Source organism: Panthera tigris, chromosome C2 (assembly GCF_018350195.1).
Source record: "Panthera tigris isolate Pti1 chromosome C2, P.tigris_Pti1_mat1.1, whole genome shotgun sequence".
Taxonomy (NCBI): Eukaryota; Metazoa; Chordata; class Mammalia; order Carnivora; family Felidae; genus Panthera; species Panthera tigris.
This window is the reverse complement of record NC_056668.1, coordinates 46285002-46304843: the sequence shown is the minus strand read 5'-3', so window position 1 is coordinate 46304843 and position 19842 is coordinate 46285002. Positions and strand designations below refer to the sequence as shown.

At 37.5% G+C, this 19842-nt stretch overlaps 1 protein-coding gene across 1 annotated transcript in view; it reads left to right on the top strand.

Annotated features, from left to right (window-relative positions):
• The window catches only part of DCBLD2 (discoidin, CUB and LCCL domain containing 2), a 91450-nt gene that overhangs the window by 38544 nt on the left and 33064 nt on the right, over window positions 1–19842 (top strand). Inside the window, exon 3 of the mRNA XM_007095953.3 lies at window positions 11224–11361. Coding sequence (XP_007096015.2) covers window positions 11224–11361 — 138 coding nt within the window. The remainder of the gene's footprint in view (window positions 1–11223; window positions 11362–19842) is intronic.

Genomic DNA, 19842 nt, shown 5'->3' with positions numbered 1-19842 from the left:
TGAATTTACATCCAAATTTGTTAGTGTATAGTGCAACAGTGATTTCAGAAGTAGATTCCTTACTGCCCCTTACCCGTTTAGCCCATCCCCCCTCCCACTACCCCTTCCATAACCCTCTGTTTGTTCTCCACATTTATGAGTCTCTTCTGTTTTGTCCCCCTCCATGTTTTTATATTATTTTTGCTTCCCTTCCCTTATGTTCATCTGTTCTGTGTCTTAAAGTCTTCATATGAGTGAGGTCATATGATATTTGTCTTTCCCTGGCTGACTAATTTCACTTAGCATAATACCCTCTAGTTCCATCCACGTAGTTGCAAATGGCAAGGTTTCATTCTTTTTGATTGCTGAGTAATACTCCACTCTGTGTGTGTGTGTGTGTGTGTGTGTGTGTGTGTGTGTGTACACACATACACCATATCTTCTTTATCCATTCATCCATTGATGGACGTTTGGGCTATTTCCATAATTTGGCTATTGTTGATAGTGCTGCTATGAACATTGGGGTGCATGTGCGCCTTTGAAATAGCATACCTGTATCCCTTGGATAAATACCTAGTAGTGCAATTGCTGGGTCGTAGGTAGTTCTATTTTTAGTTTTTTGAGGAACCTCCATACTGTTTTCCAGAGTTTGCATCCCCACCAGCAGTGCAAAAGAGATCCTCTTTCTCCACATCCTTTCCAACATCTGTTGTCTGAATTGTTAATGTTAGCCATTCTGACAGATGTAAGGTGGTATCGCATTGTGGTTTTGATTTGTATTTCCCTGATGATGAGTGATGTTGAACATTTTTTCATGGGTCGGTTGGCAGTCTGGATGTCTTCATTGAAGAATTGTCTATTTCATGTCTTTTGCCCATTTCTTCACTGCATTATTTGGTTTTTGGGTGTCGAGTTTGACAAGTTCTTTATAGATTTTGGATACTAACCCTTTATCTGATAGGTCATTTGCAAATATCTTCTTCCATTCTGTCACTTGCCTTTTAGGTTTGCTGATTATTTCCTTTGCTGTGCAGAAGCTTTTTATTTTTATGAGGTCCCAATAGTTCATTTTTGCTTTTGTTTCCCTTGCCACTGGAGACGTGTTGAGTAAGAAGTTGCTGCAGCCAAGATCAAAGAGGTTTTTATCTGCTTTCTCCTCAAAGATTTTGATGGCTTTCTGTCTTATGTTTAGGTGTTTCATCCATTTTCAGTTTATTTTTGTGTATGGTGTAAGAAAGTGGTCCAGGTTCATTTTTCTGCATGTCTGTCCAGTTTTCCCAGCACCACTTGCTGAAGAGACTGTCTTTATTCTATTGGATATTCTTTCCTGCTTTGTCAAAGATTAGTTGGCCATATGTTTGTGGGTCCATTTCTAGGTTCTCTATTCTGTTCCACTAATCTGAGTGTCTGTTTTTGTTCCATTGCTGTATAGCTTTTTAGTTTGATATAGTCCTTCTTATTTATCTTTTATTGTGTTGCTGTGCTTTAGTTGTCATATTCAAAAAATCATTACCAAGACCCATGTCAAGGAACTTTATTCCTGTGTTTTCTTCTAGAGATTTCATGTTTTCAGGTTTTACATTTAAGTCTTTAATCCATTTTGAGTTAATATTTGTGAGTGGTATGAGATAGGAGTCCAATTTCATTCTTTTACATGCAAATATCTAATTATCCCAACTTGCTAGGATTTTGATTGGGATCAGACTGAATCTTATAAAGTTGGCAAGAACTGACATCTTGACAAAATTTAGTCTCCCTATCCATGAACGGGAAACCTCTCTCCATTTATTTCACTCTTGGAGTTTTGTAGTTTTCTTCATATAGATCTTACATATATTTTATTAGATTTATACCTAACTATTTCATTTTGGAGGCTGCTCATGTAAAATGTAAATTTTGCGTTTTTATTTCCAAATTCCCCTTGTTTATTGTTGATATATAAGAAAGCAATTGACTTTTGTCTATTAATCTTGTATTCTACAACCTTGTATAATCGCTTATTAGTTACAGGAGTTTTTTGTTCACTTCTTTTTGATTTACTACATAGATAGTCATATCATCTGTGAACAAACACAATTTTATTTCTTCCTTTACAGTCTGTGTACTTTTTTCCCCCCTTGTCTTACTTTGTTAACTAATACTTCCAGTATGATGTTTGGCAGGAGTGGTGAGAGGGGACATTCTTGCCTTGTTTCTGATCTTACTGGAAAAGCTTTGAATTTCTCACTGTCAAGTATGATGTTAGCTTAGGTTTTTTGTCAGTATTCTTTAAAAAAATTTTTCTTTAACGTTTATTTATTTTTGAGAGACAGAGATATAGCATGAGTGGGGGAAGAACAGAGAGAGAGGGAAACACAGAACCTGAAGCAGGCTCCAGGCTCTGAGCTGTCAGCCCAGAGCCGATGCGGGCTCTAACCTACAAACTGCGAGGTCATGACCTGAGCTGAAGTCAGACGCTTAACCGACTGAGCCACCCAGGTGCCCCTGTAAATATTCTTTACTAACCGAAGGAAGTTCCCTTCTATTCCTAGTTCACTGAGAGTTTATATCATTAGTGGATGCTGGATTTTGTCAAATGTTTTTCTGCATCTGCTGATTTGATCATGATACTTTTCTTTTGCATGCTGATGTGATGGATTGCATTAATTGATTTTAAAATGTTGAACCTACCTTGCATACCTGAGATAAATCACACTTGATCATGGTGTATAATTCTTTTTAATACATTGTTGGATTTGATTTTTTAAATATTTTGTTAAGGATTTTTATGTGTATCCTGTGATAAATAACCTGGATGGCCTATTCCATGACCTGTAGTTTTCTTTTCATGTAATGGGTTTGATTTTGGTTTTATGGTAGTGCTAGCTTCATAGAATAAGTTAGAAAGTATTCCCTCTGCTTCTTTCCTTTGAAAGAGATTATAGAGAATTGGTATGATTTTTTTTTTGATGTTTGGTAACGTGTATCAGTGAACACATTTGTGCCTAGTGCTTTGTCTTTTGAAAGTTTATTAATTATTGATTGAATTTCTTAAATAGATATAGGCCTATTCAGGTTATCAGTTTCTTCTTGCTAGTGTTTTGGCAAATTGTGTTTCAAGGAACCAGTTCATTTGATCTAGGTTATCAAATTTGTGGACATAGATTTTTTCATGCTATTCTTTTATTATCTTTTCATGACCATGGTGTCATTAGTGGTATTTGCACTTTTACTTCTAATATTAGTGATTTGCGTCCTCTCTTTTTCTTAATTAGCCTTATTAGAGCCTTACTGACTTTTGTTTCAGAGAACCAGCTTTCGGCTTTTTAATTTTCTCTACTAATTTCCTGTTTTCAATTTCACTGGTTTCTCTAATTCTTAAATCTTTTCTTCTTCTCACTTTGAAATTAATTTGTTTCTCTAGTTTCTTGAGGGTAATGATTTTTTAAACATTTTCATTTGCCTGGAGCATGAAATCTCTCTTTTTTTTTTAAGTTTAATTATTTAGAGAGAGAGCACAAGCGGTGGGGGGTGGGGGAGGGTAGCAGAGAAAGGGAGAGACAGAATCCCAAGCAGGCTCTGAACTGTCAGTGCAGAGGCCGATGTGGGGCTTGAACTTATGAAATGTGAGATCCTGACCTGAGCCAAAACCAAAAGTCAGATGCTTAACTGAGTGAGCCACCCAGGTGCCCCAAGGAGCATGAGTTTTTCTAAACTATAAACCAGTGTTTTTTAGGTCTTATGGTTGTTAACATACTTGATTAACTTTTGTATTTAGAATTTTCTGTATATATCCATATAGTGTTGTTTGAAATTCTTCTCTTATTTATCCAGGAGAAACTTTTAGAGATGTTGGCTGAGTTTGAAAGCCATTTGCAGGACCTATAATTGGTAGCAGTTAAATGATTTATGTTAACTTAGGAGTGTCTTTGAATGGCCAAACTAAGAAGATGAAATTAAAGAATTAACTAGTATATTGCCCAGATTAGGAATGAATTTTTTCTTTCTTTCCCAGAGTATTTTGCTAAGTGCTTGCATTACTTGTGTGATGGGTAAATCACATTCCTTAGGTGGGAATAAGAGGTGAAGGCAGGTGTTTATCTAGTATATCTTGAACTCACTTGAGCACCTACAAAGTCCTTTTCTTCCTTTTTTTTTTTTTAAACTGAGATTATCTGTTCTTTAGTACCTACTGCCTTCTGAATTTTGCAGAAGAGTAGTTTTTTTTTAAGTTTAGTTTCCACCACATTTTGAATTTATTCACATTTCAGAGGACAAGGTAACCCCAATGATGAAGCAGGAGGTAAAGCTGCAGTGCTAACAGGAAATACTTGTACTATTCTGTCCACATTATCATGTTTTAGTATACATGATAAAATTTTTATAAAGACACCTCTGCATGGCATCATAATATTCTTAAATTTTTTTTTAACATTTATTCATTTTTGAAAGAGAGCGTGAATGGGGGGAGGGCAGAGAGAGACACACAGAAACAGAAACAGGCTCCAGGCTCTCAGCTGTCAGCACAGAACCCGACGCGGGGCTCGAACTCAAAGACCGCGAGATCATGACCTGAGCCGAAGTTGGCCGCTTAACTGACTGAGCCACCCAGGCACCCCCATAATATTCTTTAAGTATGATCTTTTTCATTTTTACCTAAGAGTATCTGAAAAGTTATTATTTGTACTGAGGGCCTTGGTCAGCCTTGTAATAAAATCACACATACATAGATTCTTAAGTGGCAAAAAACAGCTAGTGCTGATGAGCCCAGATGAAACTTGATCACATTTTCAAGTGTTAACTGACAGGTGTAGAGATCCTAGGTATGTAATTTCTCTTACCTCTACCTATTCCCATTTGGCCTTAAGATTTAATGTGAGGGCAGCCGGGTGGCTCAGTTAGTTGAGCGTCCTACTCTTGATTTCGGTTCAGGTCATGATCTCAGGGTCTTGGGATCAAGCCCCCAGTCAGGCTCCACACTGAGCATGGAGCCTCCTTGAGATTTTCCCTTTCCCGCTCCCGTTCCCTCTCCCTCTATCGTTTCCTCTGCCCCTCTCCCCTGCTTGCATGTGTTCTGTCTCTCTCTAAAATAAAAAATAAATTAAAAAAAAAAATGAAAAGATATAATGTGATGGGCACCAGCTCTGCACACATTTGGCCTTGCTAACAAATTTTATAGGTTCTGATATTTTTAACATTTGAGATAAGACATGGAATAACATTTGTACTTTACTGCTTATATTAGGTCATTACTTGAAGATCTTTAGTATTTAAAAATAATATAGTATTTAATATTCTATTTACTAGTCTATTTTTGAGTTATTTAGTATTGAAGTTTGAAGATTTAATCATCTTTTTGTATATGCAGATAATAACTTGTAGAACTTTTTGAGTGTCATTTTGCTTGAATGTTAAAAATATCGATAGCTTTTGGGCACCTCGGTGGCTCAGTTGGTTGAGTGTTGGACTTCGGCTCAGGTCATGATCTTGTGGTTCGTGTGTTGGAGTCCCACATCAGGCTCCCTGCTGTCAGCACTGAAACTGACAGCAGAGACTGCTTTGGATCCTGTGTCCTCCTCTCTCTCTGCCCCTCTCCACTTGTGCTCTCTCTCTCAAAAATAAACATTAAAAAAATATTGCTAGCTTTATTTAAATTGCATGCCATATTTAGGAATAGAAAGCTTTTTTTCTCCCCCACAGTAGGTGTTTTTAAAGAAATAAAGGATGAGCAAAGACTATATAGATAGATACAGGTAGAGATGTAGAGATATTGAACACCCTATTACCTAAGGCCAAGTGTGTGTGTTAATGCACATGCACATTGAAGTTTGGTCTTTTGTAATGCTAAATAAATCAAGAAGTTAGAGAGTGAATGTTCTTGGCTTTCAAATTCAGGTTTGTTTTTTTTTTTAACTTTGTAAATGTAGTATACTCCTTGTTATTTTTAGAGTAGTTCTTTTGGTTGTTGTTTCTTTGCACCTTTTTCGTAAAAGTTGTGTACAATGACCAGAGAGTCATACGGCCACTTTAAAACCAGTTGTGATAAGGTTGTGGATGTGGTTCACTGTAAGACATAATAGCAACTTTTCTGTGCCTCAAGGGGAGGAAATTTGTTGGAATGGCTTTTCTTTGTCAGTTTCTGTCAGGCTAATCTGACTGCAGAACAGAAAAATTGAATTTACGTTTCCAAGTTGAGGGGTAAAAATAATGTAAAACACATTGATACATAGAATAAAATATGATTTCTGTCTCTGATATGTTACTGTGTTCAGATGTGGGCCTGAAATTATTCTTAGGTACAACTACTCTGTTCATCCTAAAAGTTTTTACAGAATTATCACATGTATAAGCTTATTTTATAAAATAATTCAGAAGTTGTAAAGCTTTGGAGAATTATGTCTTGAAAGAAAAGTTCTATGTATAAAAGCTGTAGACAGTGTTAGATGTTTTAGAATTTCGGGTTTTCGTTTTAACTGACAACTGTCAGTCTGGCTTTAGGGTTAAATTGTCCTCATTTTCTGAAAAAAAAAAAAAATGAAATGTAGTGCTTTTGTAGTACAAGTGTAGTACTTTTTCATTGACAGGGAAAAACAGTTGTAAAGAAGAACTCATTTTAAAAAATACGGCTGAATTTCACAATTCTACTTGTATGTGATCTTTTGGAAAGTTAAAAATGGCTTTAGAGTAAAGTGGAAGGAGTAGGCTGTGCCTCTGCAGTTAATCTCAAAATGAAGGTGGTATAGATGTACATAATTCAGTTAAGGGTGAAAGCAGTATTGGGAGATATTTAGGTGGCTTACATCAGAAGACAAGCTGAAGCATTTACTAACCTAGTTAAGGAGTGAGGCTGTTGCTGGGATACGGAAGGAAAAAGCGAAAGGGTGTTACTGCTGTGGGTGGGAAGGAGAGAGCAGCGACTGCCCCAGATCCCTCAAAGGGGAGAAGATCGTGCTGTATTAAATGTTCCTCTCTGCAGCCCCCAGGAAGGTGTCAGCACCAGGAGTGGGGAGTAGTGTGCAGAAGAATAAGGTACGGGACAAGGCGGAGGACCCAGGCTCCGGACTGATTTCACCTCTGATGGACGAGTAGTGTTATTTTGAGCAGTCCACTGATGTATTAGAGTTCAAGTTTTTTCAGCTGTTGTATGGCCGCGTATGGCCGCTCGGAATAAATCTTTGAAAGCCTCTTTCTGCTGTGTCTAATTTTGTGTACTTTTTTTTTTTGTATGAAACACCTGATGGTTTCTGACAATACAAATTGTTTCATTGTTGTGTATTTCTTCTGAGAAACTTCATTATTGAGCTATAATTTACATACCATAAAATTCACCTATTTTAAATGCATGGTTTGATGAGTTTTAGTAAATTTATATAGCTGTGCAACATCACTGAAGTCTAGATTTAGAAATTTCTGTCACACCAAAAAGTTCCCTTGTGCCCATTTGTAGTCCATTTCTACGTTACCCCCAGTCCCAGGTAGCCACTGATCTGCTACCTCTAATTTTTTTTGTCTTTTCTAGAAATATAAATAGCTTTTGTATAGCATAATGGTTTTGAGGTTCGTTAATGTTTTTGTGTGCATCATTAGTTTGTTCCTATCTTGGTGAGTTGTAGTTCTTTGTATGGATATATACCACATTTTTAATCCATTTATTAGTTGATGGACAGTTAAGTTATTTTGTTTGGGGCAAATATGAGAAATACTGCTGTGACCATTTGCATAGTCTTTCTGTGGACATATGGTTGCTTTCCTCTTGGGTGGATAATAGAAGTGTACTTGCTGGATTATATATGTACATATGTTTATTTAACATCTTCAGAAACTGCCAAATTGTTGTCCAAAAATGGCTCTGCCATTTTACAGTTCTGCCATCAGCGTTTGAAGGTTCCAGTTTCTCCACATCCTCACCGATGTTTAGTATTGTCAGTCTTTTTGATTATTATTACTCTTTTATTCCAGTGGGGGTGTCATGGTCTGTCATTGTAGCTTTAATATTCATTTCTCTGATGACTAGCTCTCTTTTTTAAAATTTTTTTTTTTTTACGTTAATTTATTTTTGAGACAGAGAGCATGAACGGGGGAGGGTCACAGAGAGAGGGAGACACAGAATCCGAAACAGGCTCCAGGCTCTGAGCTGTCAGCACAGAGCCTGATGCAGGGCTCGAACTCACAGACTGTGAGATCATGACCTGAGCTGAAGTCGGACGCTTAACCGACTGAGCCACCCAGGCGCCCCATGATGACTAGCTCTCTTGACCATCTTATGTGCCTATTTGCCATGTAGTAGGTCATCTTTATAGATTGGCTTTATAAATCTTTTGCCCATTTTACAAGATTAAATTGAGTTGTAAGAATTCTTTACACATTTCAGATAATAGTTATTGATCAGATTAATGTTTTGTAAATATTTTCTCCCAGTATGTATTTTGCCTTTAAATTTTCTTAATGGTATCTTTTCAAAAGGAAACATTTTAAATTTTGATGAAGTGCAAATTACTCATTTTTTCCTTTAATGGACTTCCCTTTTGGGGTTGGATCTAAGAAGTATTGGCCTAACCCAAAGTCACAAAGATTTCTCTTGTGTTTTCTTGTAAGAGTTTGATAAGTACAGCTCTTAGAATTAGGTCTGTGATCCATTTTGACTTGAAGTGAAGTTCTAAGTTCATTTGTTTTTGCATTTTGATATCCACCTGGTTTAATACACTTGTTGAAAGCATGGTCCTTTACCTACTGAGTTACCTTCACACCTTTGTCAGAAACCAGTTGACCACATATGTGGGCTTATTTCTGAACTCTTTTCTGTTCCATTGAAATACATAGAGATATACGTATAGGTGTAGATATAGATACGAATAAAGATTTAGATATAGATAGAGATTTGCTATTACAATGTATCACACTGTCTCGATTACTACAGTATTATAGTTTACTGTAGTATTATATAAGTTTAAAATCGGGTTATATTAGTCTTCCAACTTTTTCACTACGTTGTTCTGCCTGGTCTATGTCCTTTGCATTTCCATATGCATTTTAGCCTTATTAATTTTTGAAAAAGGAAAATTCTATGGGAATGAAAGCTGGTTCAGCCACTCTGGAAAACAGTATGGAGGTTCCTCAAAAAACTAAAAATAGAACGACCCAGCAATTGCACTACTAAGAATTTATCCACGGGATATCAGTGTGCTGTTTTGAAGGGACATAGGCACCGCCATATTTATCGCAGCAGTATCAACAATAGCAAAAGTATGGAAAGAGCCCAAAGAGTCCATCGATGGATGAATGGGTAAAGAAGATGTGGTATATATATACAATGGAGTATTAATAGGCAATCAAAAAGAATGAGATCTTGCCATTTGCAACTATGTGGATGGAACTGGAGGGTATTATGCTAAGTGAAATTAGTCAGAGAAAGACAAATATCATATGACTTCACTCATATGAGGACTTTAAGAGACAAAACATGAACATAAGGGAAGGGAAACAAAAAGAATATAAAAGCAGGGAGGGGGACAAAACAGAAGAGACTCATAAATATGAAGAACAAACAGAGGGTTACAGGAGGGGTTGTGTGTGTGGGGAATGGGTCAAATGGGTAAGCACTAAGGAATCTACTCCTGAAATCATTGTTGCACTATATGCTAACCAATTAGGATGTAAATTAAAAAATAATAAAATTTAAAAAAATATATATTTGCTTAATAAAACACATCAAAAAAAAAAAAGGAAAAGGAAAACTCTAGTTTTGGTAGAGATTGATTGACTCAGTAGATCAGTGTTGGGAGAACTGACATCTTAACAACATTGAGTCTTCCAGTCCATGAACTTGGTCTGTCTCCCAGTTCGTTTAGCTTTCCTTTAAATTTTATCAGTGTTTTCTATTTTTTAGTGTATTGGTTTTGAATTTTTAACAAAAAAATTTATCCTTAAGTATTTTAATCTTTAGATGCTATTACAAAGTTTTTAAAATTTCATTTCAGATTATTTGTGACTAGTATGTGGAAATATAATTGATTTTTGTATCCTGTGATATTGTTAAACTTTCTTACAAGTTCTGGTGGGCTTTTCTTGTTGATTCCTTGGGATATGTTACTCACAAAATCATGTGTAGTCCTTGAAAATGGTGTTTGTGGAAGCACACATTACTCTCATTCTAGAATGATGTTACCACAGCCCCAAATATTTTTGGAATGTTATTCTTTATTCAGAATCTTTTAGGTTAGCAAGCACATAAGAAAATGCATTTTTATTAGTTGTTGGTGTATATCTTGCTCTAATTTTTTTCTTAAACTTTTATTAATCTGTACTGAGGATATGTCATTTTCATGTGTCTATTAAGTATTAAAGGATAAAAGTTGGCATTTAATTTTTTTTAATGTTTTTATTTTCATGAGAAAGAGAGAAACAACATCACTACCTGAGATGAAGTCAGACGTATAACTGACTGAGCCATCCAGGCACCCCTAAAAGTTGGCATTTAGATATAAATATTTGAAGCTCAAGGGAAAAGCTCTGGGAAGAGGTGTAAATGTGAATTGTCAGAGCATAGTTAAAGCTGTCGGACTGGGCATGATCACCTCAAGGGATTGACTAGAGTTTCAGTAATCCTTGGGAGAGAAATTTAGGGAGTCTGAAAAAGTTTAAGGGTGCCCTAAGCCCAGGAATCTAGGGGCACTCTGGGGAGTATGTTAAGAATATTACTGATTGACTGTTAATGTGTTTATGAGCCACCTGCCTGCATGAAGTGCTTTAAGTTAATTTTAATTCCTCACTGGTATTTTTTTTATGATTTTTATTATTTTGAGAGAGAGAGACAGAGTGAGTTGGGGAGGGGCAGACAGAGAAGGAGACACAGAATCCGAAGCAGGCTCCAGGCTCTGAGCTGTCAGCACACAGCCCTATATGGGGCTCGAACTCAGGGACCATGAAATCATGACCTGAACTGAAGTCAGAAGTTGGGCGCTTACCCAACTGAGCTACCCTGGTGCCCCTCTTCACTACTATTTTAAAGAGTAATGTCTTTCACAAGAAATTGAATCTTTGTAAGATCACTGATGCCTGTACCATTTTTTTCTTTTGAATTATTTAGTTATTACTTAACATATTTTCATTTTTTCTTTCTTCAGAGTGATTTTAAATCACTAAACATCCTAGTCATTTTCTATTTAATGTCCAGTTTGGTATATTATATTGATGTTCTTACCTATGTTGTAAATATTATCGACTTTATAAGAGTCATACCAAATCTCTTTTTTTCCTTATTCCTAGGCAAATACTGTGGTCTCGGGTTGCAGATGAACCATTCAATTGAGTCAAAAAGCAATGAAATTACAGTGCTGTTCATGAGTGGAATCCATGTTTCTGGACGAGGATTTTTGGCCTCATATTCAGTTATAGATAAACAAGGTAATTTTCAACTTTATACCATGACTTCCATATTTTACAATTTCTGAAAACAAAAATGAAATGTTTCTTTTAGTACTTGTTATCTGAGATTAGAGTAGAAAGACTGAACTTAAAAACAGATTAATTTTACAAATAAAATTAGTTTCAGAATTCTAAAAATTAAAAGTATACTAACATTTATGTTAATTCTGTATACTTCCCTTTCCATAGTAGAGGAAATACTGATTTTTCACATTTATAGGATTAGAACACAAATGACCTAACTTTTGAAAAATCTGTCAGTTATTGAAATGTATGATATAAATTTAAAGCTTTGTTATCTACAGTTTACCATTTCATAGTACTGTATTAAAGACTACATTACCATTCTTCTCAAAAGCATAGATTCTCATACCACCAGGAGTATGCTGGGGCATGCTGTCTGAGATGCTACAAGATAAACCTGAGATATTTTTCTGGATGGTTAATGTTTATAATCTAAAGGGGGAAAAATTAAAACCAAGACTATTAGATGGAATAGAATGCAAAGCGTACTTGAATTTCTAAGGTAAAATCCAAGACTTGAACAAAATCTCCCATGAGTTTTGTCTTCTGTGGCATGTATTTGTTTCCTCTGCTATTAGGGTCACTGTGGTAAGAAAGTTCTAAGAACTGCTACCAATGCAAAGATATGTCGAACAAATCAATCATTTAAATTTAAAAAATAGATGATTATTTTGATATTCAACAGTGATTTAACTAAGTTGATAATTAAAAGTTTTTAAAAAGCTGTTACTTCAGGGTTCCTGAGTGGCTCGGTCCGTTGAGCATCTGACTTCGGCTCAGGTCGTGATCTCACAGTTTGTGGGTAGGAGTCCTGAGTCAGGCTCTCTGCTATCAGCACAGAGCCTGCTTTGGATCCTCTGTCTCTTTCCCTCTCTCTCCCTCCCCCCCTCTCTCTCCCTCCCCCCCTCTCTCTCCCTCCCCCCCTCTCTCTCCCTCCCCCCCTCTCTCTCCCTCCCCCCCCTCTCTCCCTCCCCCCCTCTCCTTCTCTCTCTCCCTCTCCTTCTCTCTCTCCCTCTCCTTCTCTCTCTCCCTCTCCTTCTCTCTCTCCCTCTCCTTCTCTCTCTCCCTCTCCTTCTCTCTCTCCCTCTCCTTCTCTCTCTCCCTCTCCTTCTCTCTCTCCCTCTCCTTCTCTCTCTCCCTCTCCTTCTCTCTCTCCCTCTCCTTCTCTCTCTCCCTCTCCTTCTCTCTCTCCCTCTCCTTCTCTCTCTCCCTCTCCTTCTCTCTCTCCCTCTCCTTCTCTCTCTCCCTCTCCTTCTCTCTCTCCCTCTCCTTCTCTCTCTCCCTCTCCTTCTCTCTCTCCCTCTCCTTCTCTCTCTCCCTCTCCTTCTCTCTCTCCCTCTCCTTCTCTCTCTCCCTCTCCTTCTCTCTCTCCCTCTCCTTCTCTCTCTCCCTCTCCTTCTCTCTCTCCCTCTCCTTCTCTCTCTCCCTCTCCTTCTCTCTCTCCCTCTCCTTCTCTCTCTCCCTCTCCCTCTCTCTCTCCCTCTCCCTCTCCCTCTCCCTCCCTCTCTCCCTACCCCTCCCTCTCTCTCCCTCCCCCATCTCTCTCTCTCTTTCTCTCTCTCTCTCTCAAAAATGATAAACATTAAAAAAAAAAAGCTGTTACCTAATATTGTGTAAATGGGAAAATCGAGAAGCTCCTAGGTGTGAGGGTGTTGGGCAATGGGAATGACTGAGGGCAGTGCAAGCTGTTCCCTTCTCAGCTCTGGTGGGTTTGAGATAAACACTACAGGTCTCATTAAAAGTGTCATTTGGAATGTGAGAGAGAAGCCCTCTTCTCTGGGAAGAAAGGTCTACTTTTTCCCCATTTCTAAGCTACGGCAGAAGGTGGGAAAGCTAATAAAACTCTTCTGAGAGAGTGAGAAAGAAAACTCATTTGGATGGAATAATGAAAAGAAAAAAACTGGAAACCTCATGCTAAACGAACCAGACAGAAGTAAGACAGAACCAGAACAAGTAAGGCAGTGTGTCGTTGTAGGAGGAGCACGCCTGCCAGTGTCACGAGCCGGCTAGGGGATTTCTGACCAGTCATTTCACATCTTTAGCCTCCATGGCTTGGTTATGAGTACTCAATCTAGTAATTTACCTGTAGCGTCTATAAGCACATGGCATAGTAGGGTGCAAAACACATGTTCCCCCTTTCACCACCATGCCCACACACACATACTCATTTCCTCCACCATCAAAAGAGTGAGCTAGAAAACACAGAGATGATGGTCCATTTCCATCCTTCCAATTATACTTCTTGAAAGTCTTGAGTTGATAGGTAAGAGGATAGAAAATACTCAATTCATTTGAGTTGATAGGTAAGAGGATAGAAAATACTCAATTCATTTGCTCCTTACTCTCCTTGAGTTTCCTCCTCTCAATATCAGCTTAAATCGTTTTTCTTCTCATATTTTCCCCTCTCTCTCTGTTATTTATTGACTTGAAGGTTTCTTGAAAATAAGTATCCCTCTCTATAAAAAAAAAGTTTTTTAATTGGGTATTTACATTATGGAGCTTTTTGTTCTACAGACACCTAGCTCTGTGTTAAAGTTTAAGAATTGAAAGTGCTTTCACATAACAGACTCTCTATGTTGTAGACTTACATATGTTTATGGAATTTCAAATGGTTACATCACTATGTTAGGTGAATCTCAGCTTCCAAAGTTTTTGAAATATCTCCCATAATCAGGAACTTCTTTATAGTAACACTTTCCCGAGGCATAATCATGGGAAATCCTCATTTCACAGCTGTCTCCTGAGTTTTTGCTTCTGTTTCTCCATTTCCTTGCATCTTCCATGAAGCATTTGTTTGATTTGAAGTTAGAAGTGAACTGGCTAACTCCAAGAGAACCCTGGTTGAATTTCTCACCATTTCTTCTTGGGTGGCCTTTCAGACACAGTTTTAATGACTCATTCATTTGAACACTGATTGGCTTTGATTGAGAGCCTCAGTTTGTTTCCATCCAGGAAACTTGATGCCACACTAAATTCTGTGAATATTTTCAAGGAACATCACTGCACGTCCCCAGCTTAGCATCCTAGCTAGAAATTTAGACTATTTGGGATTGAAAAGATCATGAAAAATTTTTCTTCAACAGCTTCATTTGTTAAGCTCTCACAAACACTTGTTGATGTTATACTATGTGTTGTTGATAGAGCCATAATTTTGTGTGAGGTAGTTGAATTTTCTTTATGCAAGAGCACATTGCAAAATTATATTCCCTTCAATGCCTTATGTCCTGCAGTATGCCTGGCACTGGGAAAACAGCAGTAAATAAGACTTAGTTATACTTCCATGGCGTTTACAGTACAGGTTGGGAAAAGGCATTAAACACATGGTAATTCGAGGCACCTTGGTAACTCAGTCAGTTAAGCATCTGACTTTGGCTCAGGTCATGATCTTGCTGTTTGTGGGTTTGAGCCCTGCATCAGGCTCTCGGCTGACAGCTTGGAGCCTGCTTCAGATTCTGTGTCTCCCTCTTTCTCTGTCCCTCCCCCACTCACACTCTGTCTCTCTTTCTCTCTCAAAACTAAACACTAAAAAAAATTTAAACACATGGTAACTCAATTGCAGTTATGATAAGTATGATGAAGGAAACATTCCGACAAGAGGAGGCTAGAGATGGGGCGCCTGGGTGGCTCCGTTGGTTGAGCGTCCGACTTCAGCTCAGGTCATGATCTCATGGTTCATGGTTTGGAGCCCTGCATCGGGCTCTGTGTTGACAGCTCGCTCAGAGCCTGGAACCTGCTTCGGATTCTGTCTCCTTCTGTCTCTGCCCCTCATGCACTGTCTCACTCTGTCTCTCAAAAATAAATTCAAAAAAAAAAAAAAAAAAAAAAAAGAGGCCAGAAGTGTTGGAGGAGTGGAAGATTGGTAAAAAGACAAACTCTTCTGAGGAAGTCACTTTTAAGTGGGAACCCAAGGATTAATTGGGAGGTTCTAGACAGAAGAACATTCTAGGGAGAACAGCAAATGCAAAGGCCCTGTGGAAGGAGCTTCAGAGAAGCCGGAAAAGAATCTGGCGCAGCTAACATGGAGTTGACTGAGTGGTGAGTAGGCTCTGTTATTCAGGGCCTTATAGAAAATGTCACGATTGGAGCTTTTTCCTAAGAGGACATGGAAGCTGTTAGAGCAGGGTAGTAGCGATATGACTGGATTTGTGTTTTTGTTTGTTTTTACGACCTTCCCTGCTCTGTGAATGAGTTGAAGACAGGGAAGAATAATAGTAGGGAGTCCAGTTAAGAGGCTATTGGAGGACACTGGGTCAGAAATGACTGAATTAAGAGTTCTTGTTATAAATGTGACTCTACAGTTAAGCCAGATTCTATTTCTTCTTAAAGACTTGAGAATCAGACCTGTGTTCTCCAAGGAAACATTTCAAAGAATTAAGGTTCTTCCTACATGAGTTTAAGTGGTAGTAAGAGGCTTTGGACATAAAGAAGCCCTCTTGTATGAATGTTTGAACTGCTGCAATGCTGGGGTCATATCTAGGACACTGTACCTTTGTCCTCCTCACTTTTGTGTCCAGTTAAGGTTTCATTACTCTGTTATTTTTAAAAAAAATTTTTTTTTAACGTTTATTTATTTTTGAGACAGAGAGAGACAGAGCATGAACAGGGGAGGAGCAGAGAGAGAGGGAGACACAGAATCTGAAACAGGCTCCAGGCTCTGAGCTGTCAGCACAGAGCCCGACGAGGGGCTCGAACTCACGGACCATGAGATCACGACCTGAGCCGAAGTCGGACGCTTAACCGACCAAGCCACCCGGGCGCCCCATTACTGTTATTTTTAATGGTTTTTGATCAGTAGTTTCCAATCTTTTCCATTGCCAGTTATCTCTTTCTTACCTGTAAACCTCATTTTTGAAAGATTGAAAACACCAGTGAAAAGTCTTTGTGTGTCCCCTCTGGGTAGCAAGGAAAGACAAAAATATTAACATGTGCAGTAATTATTAGAGGACTGGTGTTTCTACTCTGAGTTGGTGTAATTCCATCGAATTCCAACTAGACTTTCTGCAGTTGAAGAAGTATGTAGACCCTAGAGCCATCTTAGACATGCTAGCAACCGCCGGTGAGAAGTTCCATAGAGGGAAACTCCTGAGTTACAGCTGGTCCTACTGAGAGACGCAAAAGCAGCTGCTCAGAGGTCCAGAGTCAGTAAGTCAGATCTTTTTATCCACTATCGTAATAAGTGATACCGACATTTTCATTCTAAAATGTAAAATTAAAAATAGCATTTACCTCTGGACTTGAAAATAAAATAAATTTTATAGGTGAGTGATCCAAATTCCTGGTTTTTGAATCTGTTCGACATTAGCCAGCTTCTAGGACAAACTCAACATTTCTGGGATGACTCTGGGCCATAATTTTTTTTTAAGTTATTTTAGTTGTAGGACAGTGAGCTCAGAAAATACATCTGCATTTGCATGGAAGACTTCAGGTCCTTTAAGGCAGCCTGTGTTTGTTATGTGTCATCAGTGAGAGGAGCAGGCGTGTGTGTCTGTGAGTGCACGCGCAGCGGGGAATTGATAGATTCTCCTTCTGTAGAATGTGAATGCATCACTTAAAAACTAATGTTAAACCTGTTTGTTTTAGATTTCACCAGTCCAGAATTTTGTGGTGGTCATATTAAAGTTTGTACTTTTTTTGTTGAGAAAAACAGTAAATAGCTTAAAATTTCATGCGAAATAAGATGAACCAATGTAGGTATTAATGTACTTTCTAGTTGGAATTCATAAACACTTGTTTATTTATTGCTTGCTGACCCCTTACCATCTGATAACAGTCTGCTTACAAGTTACCAACAGCTGGGCCTAGGAAATATTCCCATTTGACAGGATCATTGTTGCTATATGTTAGATTATTCCTAGAATTAACACCAATAGTTTAAAAATTTTCTGATTGCTACCTTCTTTAACCACATTTTTTTTCTTTGCAAATATTTTCCATTTTTTTCTGTCTTACATTAGGTTATATCAACTTGTAAATGAAATGGGGCAGAATAGAGGACTACTTTGTAACAGAGTGCAGATTTCTGTAACGAGTTGTTTTGTGTTTTCTTGTTTTGCTTTGTATGTTTTTTTTTTTTTTCCATGGGATGGTTTTGGTTTTAAAAATAGAGCATGGGTTAAGATTGTTTGCTACCTTAATTGTACAGTAATTTTTATACAAACTTTTGTATTTTGAGTACTAAGCTAGTTTTCTGTTTTTGGTGTTTCTGATATGTCCCTAGTTTTTGTTATTGTCATATCTGGCAAACATTTTAAAACTTTTAAACTATTAAGTAAGATTTTATTAATGAAGTCTCAGTTTATATGCATATTTTTAGATGTATCCTTATTTACACACAAATGTATATGTGTTGTGTTTGTGTACATTATGCAATGTATATGCATGCAGGAAAATATCTGTATTTTGGTGTCAATTTGTAGAAGAAAGGTGCTGACCAGTAAATTTAACAATTTTGCAGAGAAAGAGCATTTAAAAACAATCTAGGAGATTGTTAACCCAAAGAGGTGATTCCATTTATGGGATAGAATTTATTCCACATTGACAGATAACCTGAAGAGCCTTGATGATTTTAGTGTTTTGTATGTGTTTCATTTTTTTAGTGAGTTAGCAATGCTTTGAAGGGAGTAAGTACGTGTTTGTGTGGTGTCTTCCATTACCCAATGACATAATTTTTCACTGCTGCTCTTACTGATGGTATTTATTAGTGCCCTAGATACCATGTAGTTCACAGAAGAATTTTAATGTTTTATAATCTTTTAATCTTAATATCTTGTGTATATTAATAATGTAATATTTTATATCTTAATGCCGTATATTTTATATTTATATATTTTTAATATTCTTGTATTTGTTTTTTAATATACATGTATAGGAATTTAGGTGTGAAGAGGGTTTGATTCACCACATGTAGGTACATCTTATAGCCTAAGTTGTTAATTACTTAACTCAGTCATGCCTGCTTCGTCCCTAAGGAAGCATTCACTATTTTCATCTAAGCTCCTACTGTAGACTCAGCTTCCATAGATGGCAGTGTAATATTTCTAAGAGAAACATAAGATTTCATCTCTAATCTTAGTACATAAAAGAAGATGTAAAATACCTCATTTAATATCTGCCACTGAGTAAATGTTATTTGATTCTGAATCACAGTAAATTCTGTTCTCTTGTATAGGTAAGTTTTCCTTCACTAAATTGCAGATGGTACAGATTAATGCCAGGTTCCTATCACAGAAACAAAGACTTAGGCCCAAGGTCACATGGTAATATTGGCAGGAGAACTTAGCAACAAGAAGAGTCTTGTCCTGCATCCTGTAGCACTTGAACAAAGTACCTACACACCTACAGTGCAAGATTGCTGACAAAGTGTGAATTAGAAAGCATGACTTCGTGTTCCTTCAGGCTCTGGGAAATTTGTTAAAGAACATTAGAGCAAATAAAGGAGAGGAATATACGTCGTCGTCTTCATATATTTTCTTCTTTCTGCCAAATAGAGTAACTTAGTTATGATACATTATGCTTTCTTGAGTTAGAATGAATATAGGTACTCAAGCTACCTTTCCTTCACTGGACGAAAATTATACCCTGCAGTTAATATAGTTGGTGTTCTGTTGTTAGTCACAGTGCTAACACTGCTGAGAGTGTTTTCAATTCATTCAGTAACACAAAACCGAGTATTAATTGGGGGAAAATCTAAATCTATTTCATAATTTTGCATTCACAGAAATGGCCAGTGCTGTGAATGGAAAACATTCCTAAGATAGTAACCAGTATGCTATTTTTTAATTGATTTTTGAACTTCTAAAATATTTCATATTTCTATGGTGTTATGTATGGGTTAACATTAGACTCATGTTTAAGTAAATATTTCATGGGGCAATTATAAGGGAGCCCAGCCTGTGCAGTTTTTATGTACTGGAAAAATGTTTAATTGTACTTAAATTAAAAACAAACTTGTGCATAGGTTATCAGTTATGGCTGACAGTAGTATTGCTAAGTTGGGAGCTATCTTAGAAAGTCTGATGTTGGTGTTTTCATTAAGAAAACTGAAATCTGTCATCCTGTTGTTGACTGTTGGCTTGCCTTTGTTCTTGCATTTTCTCCTGTTCTTCCTCACAATTGCATGATTCTACCTTCAAACCCTACCTGAGGCCTTTGTCTTCTAGAGAGCCTTCCAGGGTTAAGGAAGGTGGCAGATATTAGGGGAATTCTGTTTCTAGGAATCATGATGACACTCACTCTGGGTTGGACTGTACTGCTCAGACTAGTGTAGCATCTACACTGCAGATGCCAGGTCTCCCTTGGGCTGCATAAGGAAAAGAGAATAGAATGCCAGTCAGCTTCCGCAGAACCGCTGAGGGTATTCTGCACACCACTGCTGCCACTCTCTATGGCCCAGAACCTATAACTTCTGTTTAGTGTTTTGTTAATAATATGTATGTT